The sequence below is a fragment of the Entelurus aequoreus genome, linkage group LG13, assembly GCF_033978785.1.
Source record: "Entelurus aequoreus isolate RoL-2023_Sb linkage group LG13, RoL_Eaeq_v1.1, whole genome shotgun sequence".
In the NCBI taxonomy this organism is placed as follows: domain Eukaryota; kingdom Metazoa; phylum Chordata; class Actinopteri; order Syngnathiformes; family Syngnathidae; genus Entelurus; species Entelurus aequoreus.
Window position 1 is genome coordinate 36,755,530 of NC_084743.1, and position 18,647 is coordinate 36,774,176.

Sequence of the window (18,647 nt, forward strand, 5' to 3'; positions counted from 1 at the left end):
ATAATGAATGTAGCAATAAAAAAAAAAGGTTTTTGTTGATTGTTGATTTTATTTACAGGGGGAAAAAAGTATGAGGAAGTTCTTTCTAAAAAAATATATGATTTTGTTGTCTTTTCTAGTTATTTTCTCAGTACGGAAGGTTCACCACAAAGGCGACAACTCTACAGGTTTGTATCGATTCGATGCAAATTTTTATTTTTTGATAATACAGAAAGTTCTCCATTTATGTGTGAGGGTATAAATACAATCTACTATTCACATACAAATTCCTTTCCTACAATAGCGATGTGAGTAAAGAGTTAGTGTACGTTTAAATTTATATCCAACAGCTACATATATTCTTCCGCTTACATATTCTTCCACCTATCTATTCTTCCACTTACGTATTCTTCTATGTATTCTTCCACCTACAAATTCTCCTGACCTATGTATTCTTCCATATATGTATTCGTCCACCTATCTATTCTTCCACTTGTGTATTATTCCACTTACAGTACTTCTGCTTACATATTCTTCCACCTACGTATTCTCCTCACCTACGTATTCTTCCATCTACTGTATGTATTCTTCCACTTATGTATTTTTCCACCTATGTGGTTTCCTTAAATACGTATTCTTCCACCTATGTATTCTTCTACTTCTGAATACTACTTAAGTGTTTTTCTATCTATGTATTCTCCTTAACTACGTATTCTTCGACCTATGCATTCTTCCACCTATGTATTCTTCTACTTCTGTATTTTTCCACTTATGTATTTTTCTACTTAAGTATTTTTCCACCTATGTTTTCTTCCACTTACGTATTCTTCCACATACGTATTTTTCCACCTAGATATTCTTCAACTATGTATTTTTCCACCCATGTTTTGTTCCACCTAAGTATTCTTCCACCTACGTATTCTTTGGCCTATGTATTTTTCCACCTATGTATTTTTCCACCTATGTATTGTTCCACCTAAGTATTCTTCCACCTACGTATTGTTCCGCCTACGTATTTTTCCACCTAGATATTCTTTAACTTATGTATTTTTCCACCTATGTACTCTTCCACTATTTATTATTTCATTCATGAATAATGTTATTTACATAAGCTTCCAAATACTCTTCTACCTATGTAATCTTCATCATAAATATTCTTCTACTTACATAATCTATCACACACATATTCGTCTACCACATATTCTTCCACCTACGTAATCTTCCTATTACATATTCTTCCACCTGTGTATTCTTCTGTCTCACGCAAGTAATTAATTCCCTTTTCTGTACAGTATTTATAACTTATGGGAGTGTTTCCTAACCACAAAACAATATGTTGTAGGACAACATCATAAAAGGAGGACGGTCTGTACAGTATATGAATATAATATTGATAGTAATCATATTTTACATGTGCTGATCTGCTGTGTGAGCTGAATTAGTCATCATTCCCATATAGATTTGCATGAATAGAATTTATCAGTAACATAAAATGTTCATTTTGCTTGGATCTTGTGTATACTGTAGGTACACATTCTGAGTGCAATGTTTCACTCTAATATTGCCCTAATCTTGATCTAAAATATGTTTTATGTTGTCTTTCAGTGTTAAAACTGTAGGATTGTTCCCACGATGGTGTTTAACATGTGAGCTCAATAAAGCCCACTGTACGTATTTCGATGCTGCCCTGAGCCCCACATACCATCACATCATCCTGCACTGTAAAGGTATTGTCAGCTTCTCTTCTACAATGTCTGTGTTATGATTGCTTGGACAGAAAATCCCTCTTACTAAATTAGATTTTTTTCTGGCTGTTCCAAATACGTACAGTAGGTCAGCTTTCTTGTCAACCACTTGCTTTCTTCAATATTTACGGAAGTATTTACATTTTCAACAAGAATGACATAATTTCCAAAAACAGCTTTCATATAGGTGAGGAATTTGTTCTTTAAAAAGAGATTCAAAGCATTGTGCTACGGTTGAGTATGATTGCTGGCAGCATGACCACACGAAACAGAGATGGCAGGTAAAGTGCAGGAAAAAAAAGGTATTTTAATTAAGACTCGGCTGGAAAAAATCCAAAGGCATACATTGATTAACATAAATTAACGAACCAGTGTCACAGGGAAGGCGACACTGGCAGATTAACCCTCCTGATTAGTGATTAGGAACACGTAAAGCCACCTAATCACTATTCAAAAGTAGGTGGTGAGAAGCAGCGCCCAAGCCAGAGGTAAAGTAGCTGAGAATGAGGGCAGGCAGGGAGTGGAACAAAAAATAAGAGCGCTGGTCACGGAAGAATACCAAAAACATTTTGCGCAGACAGACATTACATAACAGTACCGTTATCATCATTTGTTCAGTGTTAAATGTTACAGAAAAAATGAGATTGTATTATTAAGCAATTTAACATTTATTACCACATGAACACACACAAAAGTACAGAAAATTGGTGCCGTTGACTGCCGGTGTCGATTCCCAGGTAACAGGTATTGGTACCGTATGTGAAAGATTGACATCCTTAGTGTATTCACACTAACACTTGCCAGTGTCCTCACAACTTACACATGTTCTTTGTGCTGGGGATACAACTTCAGCTTGTTAGCATCCAAAAGAGCACAAAGCTGTGTTTCTCCTTAAATGCTTCAAATACATATATTTGTTTCAAATGAAAGAAATCACAAAATTCCAAGGCTCCAAATGTCTTTAGGGCTTGACGTCATGGTTTTCCTGTCATAGTATCTCACCAAAAAACTATTCCTTTTTAAAATCCAATTTTAGAAATGAGAGGGGTGGAATGAAGGCAATCATAAACTCTATGGTTTATAATTACTTTCAGGTAATAATATTTTTGCTACAAGCCGCTTATTCAGTGAAGGATGACTCTTCACATTGTTTTTGTGTATTTTTTAATTTATATTGACAGAGGAGAGTGCTTCATGCTCAGGAGCATTTGGCCTTTGGCACAATTATTTATTGGACTATAAACATGTTTGTTTCTCTCTAACGCAGTCAAATGGAGGGAAAGCTGCTTGTTTTTATTTGGCCAAGCTCAGCAAAACACCTGTTTTCATCAGGATAAACAAGCTGCTAGAATTCATACGAGGCTTCTATAGGCAGAATGTTTCATACAGGTACATGAGTAACGCATTTCAGGTGTTAAGGAGTTCAAAGCATATAGAACTTGTCAAGGTCATCCTGTAGGTATAAAACAGAATAGTTGAAATTAGTTCAGTTCAGTTCAGTTCAGGTTCAGTTTATTTCGAACATGCATACGATAAAATGTAATGCATCACATATTTACAGTTGTTTCATTCAGCACGTCCGAAAAGGAGTTGGAAGAAGCTGAGCTTATCTAATAAAATTGCTATGATAAGGGGTAGCAATTTTATCCCATTTCCTTGTTGTCTGTAACAGAACAGTGAATATATAAGTAATTAATAAATAATAGACCATAGTAAGTAAACACATATTAAATACATAAATAATCTTTATCTAAAAAAAAACAAAGGGTTCAAGATGTTCATCATAATTATTTTTCTGTGTACTTTGTAAACACTTGTAGTTTGAACAGTCTCTTAAACTGAATCATATTGGTGCTTTGTTTGATTTCTTTGTTTAATCCATTCCATAATGTAATTCCACATACGGATGTGAATTAAAAAAATAGGGTTGTCAAACTTATTGATACTTTGATATTTGTACTCATAAAGAATGATAATGGAAGTGTGTCAGTGTAGCCGAAATGAAGGCAAAGGTAGGTACAGTACCCACAAATTGTACTCAAGTAAGAGTACCATTACTTTAGACTCAAGTGAAAGTAGAAAGTAGTTATCAAAATAATTACTTGAGTAAGAGTAAATAAGTATTCTGTGAAAAACAACTACTCAAGTATTGAGTAATTTGTGAGTAACCTCTGATTTGTTTATCTATTTTGTAATGGGTCTTGGACTACAATTGTAGTTGATGTGAGCATGCGTGTCTAAAACAATAAAAATCACATACAATTTGCTGCAGCATGTTTTCTCGAGTTATAAGTGGAATTCTTGTAGGCTTAAATGTCAACATTTCTACTGACACAGATGACAGCACATGATGTAAATTCTTGAAGATTTGTGCTGCCTTGTCTGACGTCACTTTTTACAGTCAGTACGTTTCTATGTACTAAATTAGTCTGTGTGCCTCTCGTACACTAGGGGATGATTGTGGTCATTTCAGCTTGTTAGCTATGTGGAAATGTAAATACAGTAGAAGAAGAGAATGCTACATACTAATAAGCTAGCGCTAGTAACTTTCAAGCTCCGGATCTAACAGATTTAGTACACATTTTCACTGCTATTTAGTGTTGTTGGTGATGTTTTACACTTAATTGACACTTGTGGTTATTAGAATCATCAGAGACATACAAAAATATTGTTATTTTACTCAACTGTGCTAGGTTTCTGCTTCCCATTTGTCTCAAACTGGTGTCATTTTACATAATTAAATTGTCTTCTTTTGGGCCCATTCTGACACTTGCTAAACAAGTAGGTTTCTATTTTATCATACCACTGGCCAGTGTTAATTTTGACAGTGTTTTTTATTTAGTTTTAGTCATAGTCTTTTGACGAAAATGTATCTTAGTTTTAGTCATATTTGGTCATGTAAATTCATTTAGTTTTATTCTAGATTTAGCCGACTATATTCCTCAACATTATAGTCGACTAAAATTACATTAAAACGGATAAGCGGAAGAAGATGGATGGATGAATGAAAATATAAATTATAACAGACAATGCATCTTCGAGTTGTCTTAAAAGCACTTTTATTAAGTATTTATTATTGCAGAGCATCTCAAAAACTAAATTTACAAGACCTGTATTTCATGAATATTTCAATACTGTAGCACAGACTTGGGCATTCTGCGGCCCACGGGCCGCATCCAGCCCTTTGTACGTCCCTGTCCGGCCCGCGTGAGGCCAAATATAAATTACTAAATAAATTTAAAAAAGTATCTATTTCGAGTGTGCAATACAACGGTGCTGCTTTTGTTTTGAAAAGCGTTATTTGTATTACTTCCGTGTGGACGTACGCTCGTGCGTGCAGAAACAATCACAAATTACAAAATACATTTAAAAAAACATCTTTGTCGTGCGTGCAATACAACTGTGCTGCTTTTATTTTGAAAAGTGTTATATGTGCGTATGTCCTGTGAGGGAAGGCGCACAGCGACAAGTGATGCCCGGTTATCCCCGAGACGCCAAAAAGAGAAAAGTTGATGACGAATGGCGTGTTTTCAAAAAGACATGGACTGCCAAGTAAAGGTAAAGCCGTGTGCTTATTTGTGGTACACACGTTGCTGTGTTTAAAGAATATAGTGTAACCACCTGCTGAAGTAGATGTTGTCTTCTTGAGTTGCGTAAATGAGGAGTGAGGAGACGTGCGTGTGGAAGGAACGAGATATGTTGAGCTGTGTTAGTATAGCTTGCTCAATAAAAGTTTAAAAAGAGCGTCAGACTTGATGTGCACTTCTTCTGGACACTACAATTGGTGTCAGAAGTAAAACTTTGCGCATACTGCACTGTTTGTGTGCTACGTCATCGGGAGGTACGTGCCACGTGAGGAGCTCGCCGCAAAGAGAGAGACAGAGAGAGAGAGAGAGAGAGAGAGAGAGAGAGAGACAGCGTTTACAGGTGCAGCCACGCTGCTTGCCACGGGGGGAATTCCGCCCTCAATGAAGACTCCCAGGTTTGATGGCAAGGCGAACTGGGAGGCATTTCATCCCACTTCTGACATCAATTGTAGCGTCCAGAAGAAGTGCACACCAATCTGATGCTCTTTTTAAACTTTTATTGAGCATGCTATACTAACACAGCTCAACTTATCTCGTTCTTTCCAAAAGGAAAACCAATCCTCACTCCTCATCTCCTTCTTCGCCAATCACCTTACAGGCGTGCTACGTTCACAACAAAGAGGATGCAGGATAAAGTGACAGAAATTGACATTTTTGTATTGTAATATACATCAGGAAGTGTTGTGTAAGAAAGTGTTAAAAATAAAACCATCAAAAGCCATCTGCTTTTGTATAAAGATAAGTTAGGTTAAATGAAAATATTATTATTATTATTATCTATCTTACGGTATATCAAAAATAATTTGAGCAAAATTTAATTGAAATATTGTCGGTGTGGCCCTCCAGCAGTGCTTGGGTTGTTCATGCGGCCCCCGGTAAAAATTAATTGCCCACTCCTGCTGTAGCGGTTGCTTTAAGGACATAATTCACCACACCTGTTTACTTGAATTTGTTGTCATTATTCACTGTCATTGTTCTATTGTGCACATAATGTTGTTCTTGTTTAGCATTCATATATGCAATTAAGAGTGAGTAATTTGGTGAGGCCCCTTTAAGTGACAGTCACGATATTTACCCAAAGGTGGGGGTTTGTTGTGACCGCCATTTTAAGTAGTTTGATATAAGAAGTCTTTAGTCTTCTTTTTGATAGAGACACACGTTTTTGTGTGTCAAAGATACTTAAAGTTGTCTTGCTTTCGCACTACAAGCGCAACAATACATACATTTTTTTCAAAGTTGAATAATATATGACTAAAATGGTCACATGAAGAAACAAACTAGCTTTATTCTAGATTGGCGGGCAAGCTCGCCTATGAGTACTACAAAAAGTAGTGGTCGTGTAAGCAGTCTTCCTCCTTCTCCATTGTCTTTAATAATAACAGCAATTCAGTACAGTATGAGTCATTTGGGAAAATGAATATGAATATGAATCCATTTAAGTGGGCCCCGACTTAAACAAGTTGAAAAACTTATTCGGGTGTTACCATTTAGTGGTCAATTGTACGGAATATGTACTTCACTGCGCAATCTACTAATAAAAGTTTCAATCAATCAATCAATATTATTTCAGGCCTACTCACTGTTGCGTAGATGTCCTGATGATAAGCCTGCAGATGGTTCTTCAAGTGGGTTGTATTTTTACCGGGAAAAATCTAACCACAGGGTTTACAACGTATCTTGTTGTCTACCGTTGCAAAAGTAAAATGTCTCCATGTGTCTTCTTTTTCTTCCAGGTGTAGAAGACATATTGAAATGATGTGTGTAACAATACATTAGGGATGTAACAATATAAGAATTTCATATCACGGTTGTTGTGACCCCAATTATCACAGTCATTATCGCAGTATTGTGGAATGTGCTCAAAAAGCTTTTTAAACATAACTGAAATAAATAGACACACAGTTAGAAAAGTGTTTCTATATGCTTCACTGAAGTGTTTTAGTCTTGTGTTGTATGTGATATATATTAATAGCTAAACGTTTAATGAGGTACTGTAAATAATGTTTTTTACTGCAGCACTTTAAATATGTATTTCATTGAAAAGTGCGCAAAAATTAAAATGTATTGTAATTATGTTTCACTTGTGTCTGTCCTACTCGTTCAGCGGTAATTGAACGCACCATAAATGTATCTTTTCCTCTTAAAGGAAGATGGATCGTCATAATTCCGTTGTAAGAGAGCACAGCTAGTAGCTTCACTGTGCACAACTGAATAACTTAATCGCTTAGACAGTAATGTGTTTATAGAAGTTTAGATTGAGGTATGTTATTTTTAACGGGGAAAGACTATGTCTCTTGTTTTCATGTTGGCATTTTAGCTAGTGAGCTGGCATCAGTAAGTCCACAGTGAGTTTATCAATGTGCAGTTATCAATCTGTTTCTTAAATCATTTAAAATGAAAAGGGTAATACAAACCTTTGGGAGTGTTGCCGCCTTCTTCATGATTACTGTTTATTGTTATGTCCCTACAATATAGTTTTGTTTCCCTGTGAAAAATCCAAACACCGTGTCTCAGCAGCTTTGATTGGATCCCCGGTGTGAGGCTCCGTTTGATTGGTAAAAATATCCAATGTCACAAAAGCTTCCGTTGGATTGGCAAAACAGAGTCATGTGACAGCGCCTGCCGAAAGAAAGCTTGCTGACAAAATGTATTTGTCTTTGATAGTCTGATCTCAGTAGATAATAAATAATTATGAAGATAATGGACGGATGGATAAATGTAACGATCGGAATAAAACTCGATATAATGGAATAAAAGTAGTGTTTCTTCTTCACAAAAATACTCAAGTAAAAGTAAAAAGAGTGTTACATTACAACTACTCTGAAAAGTACATTTAAAAAAAAAAGTTACTTAAGTAAAATGTAACAGAGTAAAAGTAGTGCGTAACTACCGACCTTTGAATGTAGGTGTGTCTTAACTTTGCTTCACAACACACATCATACACGCCTGGTTTGTCAGAGAATAAGACGTTGCAGAAATAATCTGTGATGCACTTTATCTACTTTTGTCGCTATATTAATACATATTAAAAGTGAACGAGAGGTGTAACTTGCAACAGGCATTCATTCAATAATCAAATACAAGCCATCAGGAAAGTTTTTGCGTGAGTGAGCGAAGACTCACCACCACAAGCCCAAGGAGTCTGTCACAAGGTGTTGGTGACAAACCCCAAGATGCAGAGAAGGCAGGCTTGGTACAGGAAAACATGATTTAATGTCCATGAAATTAAGAAGAAACACAAACCAGGAACAGCCAAACTAGAAAACGGGAAACAGGACCCAGCAAACAGGAACTAGGAACAAAAAGACAGCACGCTGCAAACAGCTACAGGATACAGGTTCAACGACAAGTAGTAATGGCAACGACAAGTATTAATGACAATGACAATACTCCAGTCCGGACTGCATGGCAAGGCAGGTTTAAATAGCAGCTGGCTGATTGACACCAGGTGCCAATCAGCCACGGCTGAGGGAAAACAGCGCTCAGGGAGACAAGCAGGTAACAACCAAAATAAAAGCGCTGACAGGAAATAAAGACAAACAGAGAAAAAACTAACATAACCAAACTGTCAGGGACAAGCCTGACAGAGTGTGCAGAACACATCCAGAAGCGTGCAACCCGACTCTTATCTCTTCCATATGTAAAAAGAAAACACACTTGTCGGTTGTTTGGCAACACCTTGAAAACCACTGCTTTACTAATTTTACCAGAAAGGCAAAGTGTGCCCTGGGTGTTATTTGCTGAATACAGCTTTTTTATGGGACATTGTAGAAATAAAATGAACATAAAAAACAGTAAAACTTTCAAAACAGACCAAAAACGTATAACCTAACAAGTAAAGGATAAAATGTAACAATGTAAAAAACGGATGTAATCAAAATTTTAAAAACATGTAAATCCAAGATCTCAACTGATTGTAATGGAATTGATATGGAAACGATGAAAAGGGTTTTTAAAGAGTACATCACAACCTATCCTTTCGGAGTAAAAATCATTGAAAAGCTATTTAACAACAAATTGGACAAATTCATCAATACATTTGGAACACTCGCTGACAGCCAATACAGATACGAAGCTAACATTGCAACATCGATGGCATTAATCAGAATAACAGAGGAAATTACTAATTCAATAGATGGTAAACAGTGTGCAGCTGCAGTGTTTATAGATATAATAAAAGCGTTTGACACAATTAACCATAATATATTAATTTATTACAGTATTTCGAATGGTATGGCAGCAGTGGGTTGGTCTTGAGCTGGGTAAAAAGCTACTTTACCAATGAGGTCAATACGTGAAGCTAGGTGAACATACCGGCACGTTTACAATCTCAATTCCTATATAAATAACATACGTGAAGTTTCAAAGGACTTAATGTTAGTACTATTTGCAGACGACACAACTGCATTTTGTTCAGGAGAGAACACATAAAATCTAATTCAAATAATAACAGAAGAATTGGACACATTTAAAAAAGAGACTGTTTGACAAAATCAGACTACATGTATCTAAAACTTAAATAATGCTGTTTGGTAACTATAAGAGAGAACGTTACGAATACAAATAGATACAAATAGAAAAAACGTCAGCCGTGCCAGCCATGGGCTGGAAGCTGTTTATTTTATTTATTCATGTATTTTACATCAGATCAGGAAAAAAAACATAAAAACGAAGGCACAATGACTAAGATAACACAATTAACCGACAATTCAGGTAAGTATAAAAAAGAGCCGAAAAAATCCAATCATATTTAATTTTGTCCTGTTGATTGGTGTGACAAGTTCAGAGTATGTCCAATCACAGTTGTACACGGTGTACTTTGAAGGAGGGTGTGGTTTAGTTACAAGTGACAGCCAATCAAATGATTTCCTCTTCAGCTGAGGAAGTCAGGAATCCCCGCCAAAAACGAAACCAAAATGTGTGGCTTTAACATGTTTTCACAACGTATTATGTGTACAGCTGGGATAAAGTGACAAGGACTTATTTGATTTTTACTCCTATGATGCCATCAGCAACAGTCATCGATCGTGACATCACAACTGTAAGTCTATCATTTCCGCCGTGTTACCGCGTATCGATCGCTAAATCTTCACTGCCGGGGCTTCATCCGTACATCATCTGTATGAGGAAATAACTACAAAACTACACTTTATTCACTAACCGTGTTACAAACAAGAATAGTATATAGGACAATAGTAGTTAGACTAATACATAATGTCAGTTACCAAGAACATTGAAACCCTTTTGAACCTTATTGAAAAATGAGAATCTTATTCATCTCATATTGCAAATCATAACTTAACTATGTATTAATGAGAGCCTTATTTATTAATTATTTATCTATTTAGTCATTTATTTGTTTATTTTACAGATTAAGTGCATGAAGTGAACAAACTAATTTTTTAGTAATTGGTATGAAGTGGAAAAGGGGTAGGATTAAATAGGCTCCGCTTCTTCCTCCTCCTTTTTGGGCATGTGATGCACACTACCATAGTGTAACTGTATGCATGTTTGAAATAAATTAATACCACAACCATAAAGCTAAAATATTGATACTCATAAAGAATAAAAAAGAACGATTTGTATTTAAATACTGTATATATTTTAGCTATTTCATTACAAATGACATGAGGTTTTTACACTACCACCATATTGAAAGGATAATAATAACAATACTGTTTGTTTTATGTACTTAAACACCACAACACTGCTGTTGTTTTACAATGAAAAATAGTTGACTATTGGTGTTATTTATGATAATAATAATAATAAGCACATTATTATTTGTTTTGATTTACTGAGAGGCTATAGAACGCTGCTGTTATGTTTTGCCTCTTGGCAGTTGATACTACAATTTAAAATTATGTGCAAAAATATGTTGAAGAATAGTGATTTTAAATACTTGAAATGTTTAATCACTTTTCAATAAAGTACTGAATTTAAAAGTACCAGTGCATGGGTTCAGTTTTGTTTTGGTATCAGTTTTGGTATCATTATTGACAGCTGGACTTCTGCTATCATGACAACCATAGTTAGATTACGAATATCAGTAGCTGGCCTTGTGTCTGAAGTGAGTATTTGTCGTCAAAGTATTCATTGAACTGAGAAGCATTTTGTTTTTCATTGCAGGTCCTGGAGCACCTGCAGTCATCTTGCACAGCCTCAACACTTCAAGTAAGAGAAAAATATAAACAACACTAACAATGAGCCTGTGTTACTTAGCTACTTGCTGTTTGAAAGTGAGAATAGATTAGATCACATTTACATAATTTGTTAGAAACTGTAATACCTTTGGGTTCACCCAGCAATTAGACTTGGACGCTTAATTAGGCTCTCAAATAAAATATGTCATTGCAAATATTAATACAAGTTTCATGAAGTCACGTAGGGGCACCAACCTTAAACGTGAAAGAAAAAAAAAATCACTTATTATTGTCTTGTTAGGGTTGTCCCAATGTAACATTTTCACTTTTGATACAATACTGAGGTTCGAGTGTTGGTCAATACTGATATTTATTCGATACAATATCAACAGGAATCATATATACTTGTGTTATTTTGCACTGTGGAATGATAAAAAAAGTTATGATTAAGTGACATTTGTAAACAGAGTACAATGGTAGATATGAAAAACACTAACCTATCTTTTCTTATCCTGTCCATAAGTTGAACTGAAGTGGTTATTTATTTCTTTCTTCTTTTTATATTTTTTAAACATGTCTTGGCTAGCCAGTCAGGCAAATCATATTGTTGATGTAATGCCTATCTGCCAAGCAGATTTGATTTTACAAAAGAGAAATGTGGGATACATCTCTTGTTGTCTTATTTGTATTTGACTTTATTAAATGGATAAATTCAGTGTTTGGTGCAGCCGGACCGAAGCAGGCGAGGATAGAAATAAGAAAACAAAGAGAAGACAGAGGGGGGAAATATCGGGGACAAGAAGGGATAGGACGAAAATACAACAACAAAAAATAACAACAACAGAACAACATCGGCTATGATATATAGACATGTGATACCAAAAACAAAAACAATGAACTAGTTAATGAAGTAAATAGTAATAACACAGAAATGACAGTTAACATTATTGCACTACAAATGGACCAATAAAATTACCAACAGTAATTGTTTTTTTAACACTTAATGGTCACAATAATTCATGAAGTTAAGTTCATGACACAGTAAGTTGAATGATGCAGACACAATTGTTACTGGACACTTTGTAATGCGCTTCTGCCTTGGGGACTGTATGTGTAAATGTCAAAAGCGGAAGGCAGCTTTAGCGGCGAGACCCCAAGATGCAGCAGACGGGAAGCAGATGGTGAGTAAAATAATATTATTTAATAAAAACAAAAGAAGACGCACTCACGGGGGACTGGGAGATCACGCAAGTAGAAGTGGAAAAGAACAAAATAAGGCAAGTGCAAACGTAACTGCACAAGACATGGAACTTATTTTTATCAAGGAACCAACATGTGCAAGACTAGCATAGCAATAGGCATTTTATATTTTATTATCAGTTATTTATAAATGATTATGCATTTGGGGTAAATTAGAAGTTTTTTATCCAAATACATGTCTATTTTCGCAGAGAATTAACAAGAATGTGTGGGGTTTCCCACCCAAAAATAACTGTATGCTTTATGCTGAAACTTGCATTTTTGAGTATGAACACACGTTCACGTATAGACATATTTTACTACATGTTATTGTATTTATTAATGTCTTGAAATTATGCAGCTGGGAACTGAAAACTGTGGAGGATTTACAATAATAATTAATTCATTTTGGATTGTCATAAGAAATGCTGGTCAGGCCACAATGAACAACTTGAATATTTTTTTCTTAAACGCTGTTACTTTTAAGGTGTTAATTGTATCATTTATTACTTCATTTATTTTCTTTTGAATGCAGTACTAACACTTAACCTTCATAGCCTTATTATGTATATGTCTGCAGCGTGATGTTCTTGTTTGCTGTTTTTTCAGATTACTATGTTCTAGAAAACAACTTCTTACTGAGGGCAGCTATGAACTACAAAAGGATCCAACTGACAGACTTCAGAACAGTCCCAATCCAACATTTTGGTGCGAATGAAGTCAAGGTTCTTTCTCACAGAGCCCCCTGAAAAACACAAATAATTGTCTCATATATCTTCATCTTTTCATCTTTTTGTTTAGATTTACCTTTGAAAATCTCGTATCCACCTGACTTCTCGGAATCACGTCACTATGGACTCCTCTTGATCATGTACGTATGATTGATGCTCTTTTATTAATAATCTCATCAATACTAATCATACGCACCCCTGTTAATGCTATTTTATCAATAATCTAATCCAGGGGTCACCAACGCGGTGCCCGCGGGCACCAGGTCGCCCGTAAGGACCAGATGAGTCGCCCGCGGGCCTGTTCTAAAAAAAAAAAAAAAAAAAAAAAAAAAAAAAAAAAAAAAATTAAATTTTTTTTTTTTTTTTTTTAAATTAAATCTACATAGAAAAAACACAAGATACACTTTCAATCAGTGCATCAACCCAAACACCCCCCCCCCCCCATGCACACTCATCCACACCCACTCACAAAAAAGGGGTTATTTCTTTCTGCTACCAATATTCTGGTTCCCACAACATAGACAACACATCTGCAAGGGACACAGTCCCTGAACACAACATAGACAACACATCTGCAAGGGCCACAGTCCCTGAACACAACATAGACAACACATCTGCAAGGGACACAGTCCCTGAAGCACACATGATTGTATAGGCTGCTGGTCCATTAACATTTTCATTAATTACTATTTTTTATGTAATTATTTTTATATTGTTTTACTTTCTTTTTTATCCAAGAAAATGTTTTTTAATTATTTATCTTATTTTATTTTATTTTTAAAAAAAGGGCCTTATCTTCAACAGACCAGGTTGTCAATGAAATTAGATTTGTTTAAAGGGTTTTTTAAAGCAGGCCCAGTCCAGATAATGTCCAAGTCGGACTCAGCAACACACACCTTCATTCATGTACACAGAAAAAAATTAGGGAACACAACAGATTGCATATAATTTATAAACAAAATTACATTTTCAAAATAAGCATTTATGTACAGTCCAGATTATGTCCAGGTCACTCAAATTAGGGAACACAACAACAGATATCATATAATCTATAAACAGAATTATACTTTCAAAATAAGCCTTTGAGGACTTCTCATCTTTTTTTTAAATGTTTTTTGGCATCATTATCGTTTTCAACCATGTAACTTTCTAAAGTTAGAAAATACTGAATAAATGTTTTAAAGAAAGTAATACTAAGTGAATATCTGTTTTTGGCCTTAAAAATAAACATTTTACCGAGTACTATAATTAAATTGACTAAATCATGATTGTCAATAAACTCTCCTAAAATAGCAGAAACCACATTAAGCTTCATAAACAAACCACTCCTTAAACACATTTTTTCAACTTCCACCCAAAACAAAGACACAATATGACAATACCAAAACAAATGCAGGGTGGATTCAGGCTCCTGACAACAAAATCGGCAATCATCTGACTCTGTCATATTCCATAATTTTAACATTTTCCCTGTGGGTAAGAAGTTATAAATAATTTTAATTTGAAAATAACGATTTTGCACATCGATAGTGGTTTTATAGATTAGTTTGAATATGGCATCCCATGGCAACGGGCAGTCAAAAAACTCCTCCCATTTTCCATTTGTGTTGTATGAGGCAGCCTTCAAAGATTTCTTTATTAAATAAAAATTATATATTTTTCTATTTATTTTAGTTCCTTTTTGCCAACTAGAATTTCTTATTAGAGGTTTACAAACTAATAATTTAGTAGTTCCATAATTAATTATTTGTTTCCATCTTTTCCCAATTACTCCAGTTAGTTGATAAAATGAAAAGCTTGAGCAAGCATCACCATACATAGCTCTAAATTCATCATACTTCATAATTTTACCATTCTCATTGATAATATCATTGACAAAAATTATTCCTCTTTCAAACACATTTTTCCTAAAGAAAGGCTTTCCATCTATTACAATATTAGAGTTCATCCATATTAACTGCTGCAAAATATCGTCTCTTTTTTCTGGCACATCAAATTGAAAACACCACTATGAGTGGATTGTTTCCTTTATGAACCCCGCCATGTTTCCCAGCAGACTCTCTGGGAGGGGATCACTTGTAAAAAAGGATACAATTTCTTTTGATACAGTACATGTTTTTTGTCCAACAGGACATTTGTGTACCACTCAATGTTTAAATACATCTTTGGAACAATTGATGCTTTTAAAGACAGACACATAGCTTCAAGGTTGAGAAGTTCCGGCCCCCATATTCATACTCTTTGTACAAAACCTTTCTTTTAATCTTTTCTGGTTTGCCGTTCCAGACAAAATCGAAGACCCTCCGCTCATAAATCTTAAAAAAGTTTTGTGATGGAGCTGGTAATGACAAAAACAAATAAATAAATTGAGGAATAATTAACGAGTTGGCAATAGACATTTTACCATACAAGGTTAGGGATTTCCCTTTCCATAATTGCATAATTTTGTCCAGCTTTCTTAGTCGATTATCATAATTTACTGAGCCTAGATCTTCCAGATTTTCTGGGACAACAACACCAAGTATGTTAACTGGTCCATCTGTCCACAAAACAGGCACTTTGCATTCCATTCGAAAGGACGTTCTCTTTAGATTTCCGATCCTTAACATTTTACATTTATCATAATTAAGCTTAAGGCCAGATTGCTGTGAAAATATGTCCAAAAGATTAAGAAGGTTCCACAAACAATGAGGAAAAATCTTATCTTTGTGAATCAGCCTTTTCTGACATGAACTTCATCAAGAACAAACACAGAACACGCCTCACTGATGCACATCTGCAAGACTCACTCAGAGTTGCAGTGTCAAGTTACACACCAGAGTACAACACACTAGTTAACAGCATGCAATGCCAGGCTTCCCACTAACTGACAAAGAAACAGATAACAGATTTGGTGTCCAGTTCAAAGTGTGACATGATTTAAAAATTTGAGAGTTTACTTTTGTATTTTACATGAGTTATTATTTGTACAAACATGGTGCAAAGTAATTCATGATTTGTTAAAAAAAAATGTTAGTGGCTAGCTAGTTAAAATGGGATATTTTGATTTCACAAGACTGTCTTAGAAGTGATCATTTGAAAATGTTCAATTTGAAAAATGTGCACTTAGAGAAAATATAAAAATAAAGTGTTGCATATTGATATTGATCTGTTTCTATATATATTTATTGTGAGAAATCATTAAGATGATCAGTGTTTCCACAAAGATAAATATCATTAATTATTAATAATAACAGAGTTAAAGGTAAATTGAGCAAATTGGCTACTTCTGGCAATTTATTTAAGTGTGTATCTAACTGGTAGCCCTTCGCAGTAATCAGTACCCAAGAAGTAGCCCTTGGTTTCAAAAAGGTTGGTGACCCCTGATCTAATCAGTAATTAACATACACACACACAGTGATGCTATCTTTATAAATAATGTCATCAATACTTAAAGGCCTACTGAAATTATTAAACTGGGATAGCAGGTCCATTCTATGTGTCATACTTGATCATTTCACGATATCGCCATATTTTTGCTGAAAGGATTTAGTAGAGAAAATCGACGATAAAGTTCGCAAATTTTGGTCGCTGATAAAAAAGCCTTGCCTGTGACGGAAGTAGCGTGACGTGACAGGTTGTGGAGCGCCTCACATCTGCACATTGTTTACAATCATGGCCAGCAGCAGCAAGAGCGATTCGGACCGAGAAAGCGACGATTACCCCATTAATTTGAGCGAGGATGAAAGATTTGTGGATGAGGAAAGTGAGAGTGAAGGATTAGAGGGCAGTGGAAGCGATTCAGATAGGGAAGATGCTGTGAGAGGCGGGTGGGACCTGCTATTCAGCTGGAAATGACTAAAACAGTAAATAAACACAAGACATGTATATACTTTATTAGCCACAACACAACCAGGCTTATATTTAATATGCTACAAATTAATCCTGCATAACAAACACCTCCCCCCTCCCGTCCATATAACCCACCAATACAACTCAAACACCCACACAACACACTCAATCCCACAGCCCAAAGTACCGTTCACCTCCGTAAAGTTCATACAGCACATATATTTCCCCAAAGTTACATACGTGACATGCACATAGCGGCACGCACGGACGGGAAAGCGATCAAATGTTTGGAAGCCAAAGCTGTACTCACGGTAGCGTGTCTGCTATCCAACTCAAAGTCCTCCTGGCTGTGTTGCTGCAGCCAGCCGCTAATACACCGATCCCACCTACAGCTTTCTTCTTTGCTGTCTTCATTGTTCATTAAACAAATTGCAAAAGATTCACCAACACAGATGTCCAGAATACTGTGGAATTTTGCGATGAAAACAGACGACTTAATAGCTGGCCACAATGGTGTCCCAATATGTCCGCACAATCCGTGACGTCACGCGCAAACGTCATCATACCGACACGTTTTCAGCAGAATATTTCGCGGGAAATTTAAAATTGCACTTTATAAGTTAACCCGGCCGTATTGGCATGTGTTGCAATGTTAAGATTTCATCATTGATATATAAACTATCAGACTGCGTGGTCGCTAGTAGTGGGTTTCAGTAGGCCTTTTAAGGGGTCCTATTATGCAAAACCAGCTTTTCTTACCTGTTGGTTTCTGTTTTTTGTGTATGTGGGTTCCCCATAGGCCCCGAAAATTTAAAATTAAACCATGTAGGCATGGCAGAGATATTTATAAAACAATCTGGGCTTCTTCCATACTGGCTCAAAGCCATTTGTAATGTGAGATTTTAATGATGTATTTTGTCTTAGTTACATCAGCGGATATCTCCATAGGCCCCTGCTGCTGCTCACTGCTCCCCTCACCTCCAAGGGGGTGATCAAGGGTGATGGGTCAAATGCAGAGAATAATTTCGCCACACCTAGTGTGTGTGTGACAATCATGGGTACTTTAACTTAATATATGTTAGCGGTTTACCCAAGGAGCATTGCGCGAGTCTGTCATTTATATTCCTGTAGTCAATAAGTTCCTTCTTTTTCTCTATCATCTTGTTGTGGAGCACACTGATTCGTACATGCACATGCATGCTAAAATCCTCCACTGTTGCCATTTCCAAAAAAAAAAAAAAGTAGCATATATTTCTAACTTATATTTGCCAATAGACTTGATATGGAAGCACTAAAATCTACAACATGTTTGACTGGGTGGAGACGCAGTCGAAGAGGGCGTGGACTGAAGGAGGACTTCTGCACGTAAATAAGTCTGCCCACAAAACGGCG

General features: G+C 35.7%; 1 protein-coding gene across 1 annotated transcript in view; it reads left to right on the forward strand.

Moving 5' to 3' along the window:
* LOC133663368 (inactive dipeptidyl peptidase 10-like) overlaps positions 1-18,647 on the forward strand; it is a 257,121-nt gene that overhangs the window by 207,939 nt on the left and 30,535 nt on the right. The window contains exons 15-19 of the mRNA XM_062067789.1: positions 120-167; positions 1,585-1,706; positions 11,441-11,485; positions 13,303-13,401; positions 13,495-13,564. Coding sequence (XP_061923773.1) covers positions 120-167; positions 1,585-1,706; positions 11,441-11,485; positions 13,303-13,401; positions 13,495-13,564 — 384 coding nt within the window. The remainder of the gene's footprint in view (positions 1-119; positions 168-1,584; positions 1,707-11,440; positions 11,486-13,302; positions 13,402-13,494; positions 13,565-18,647) is intronic.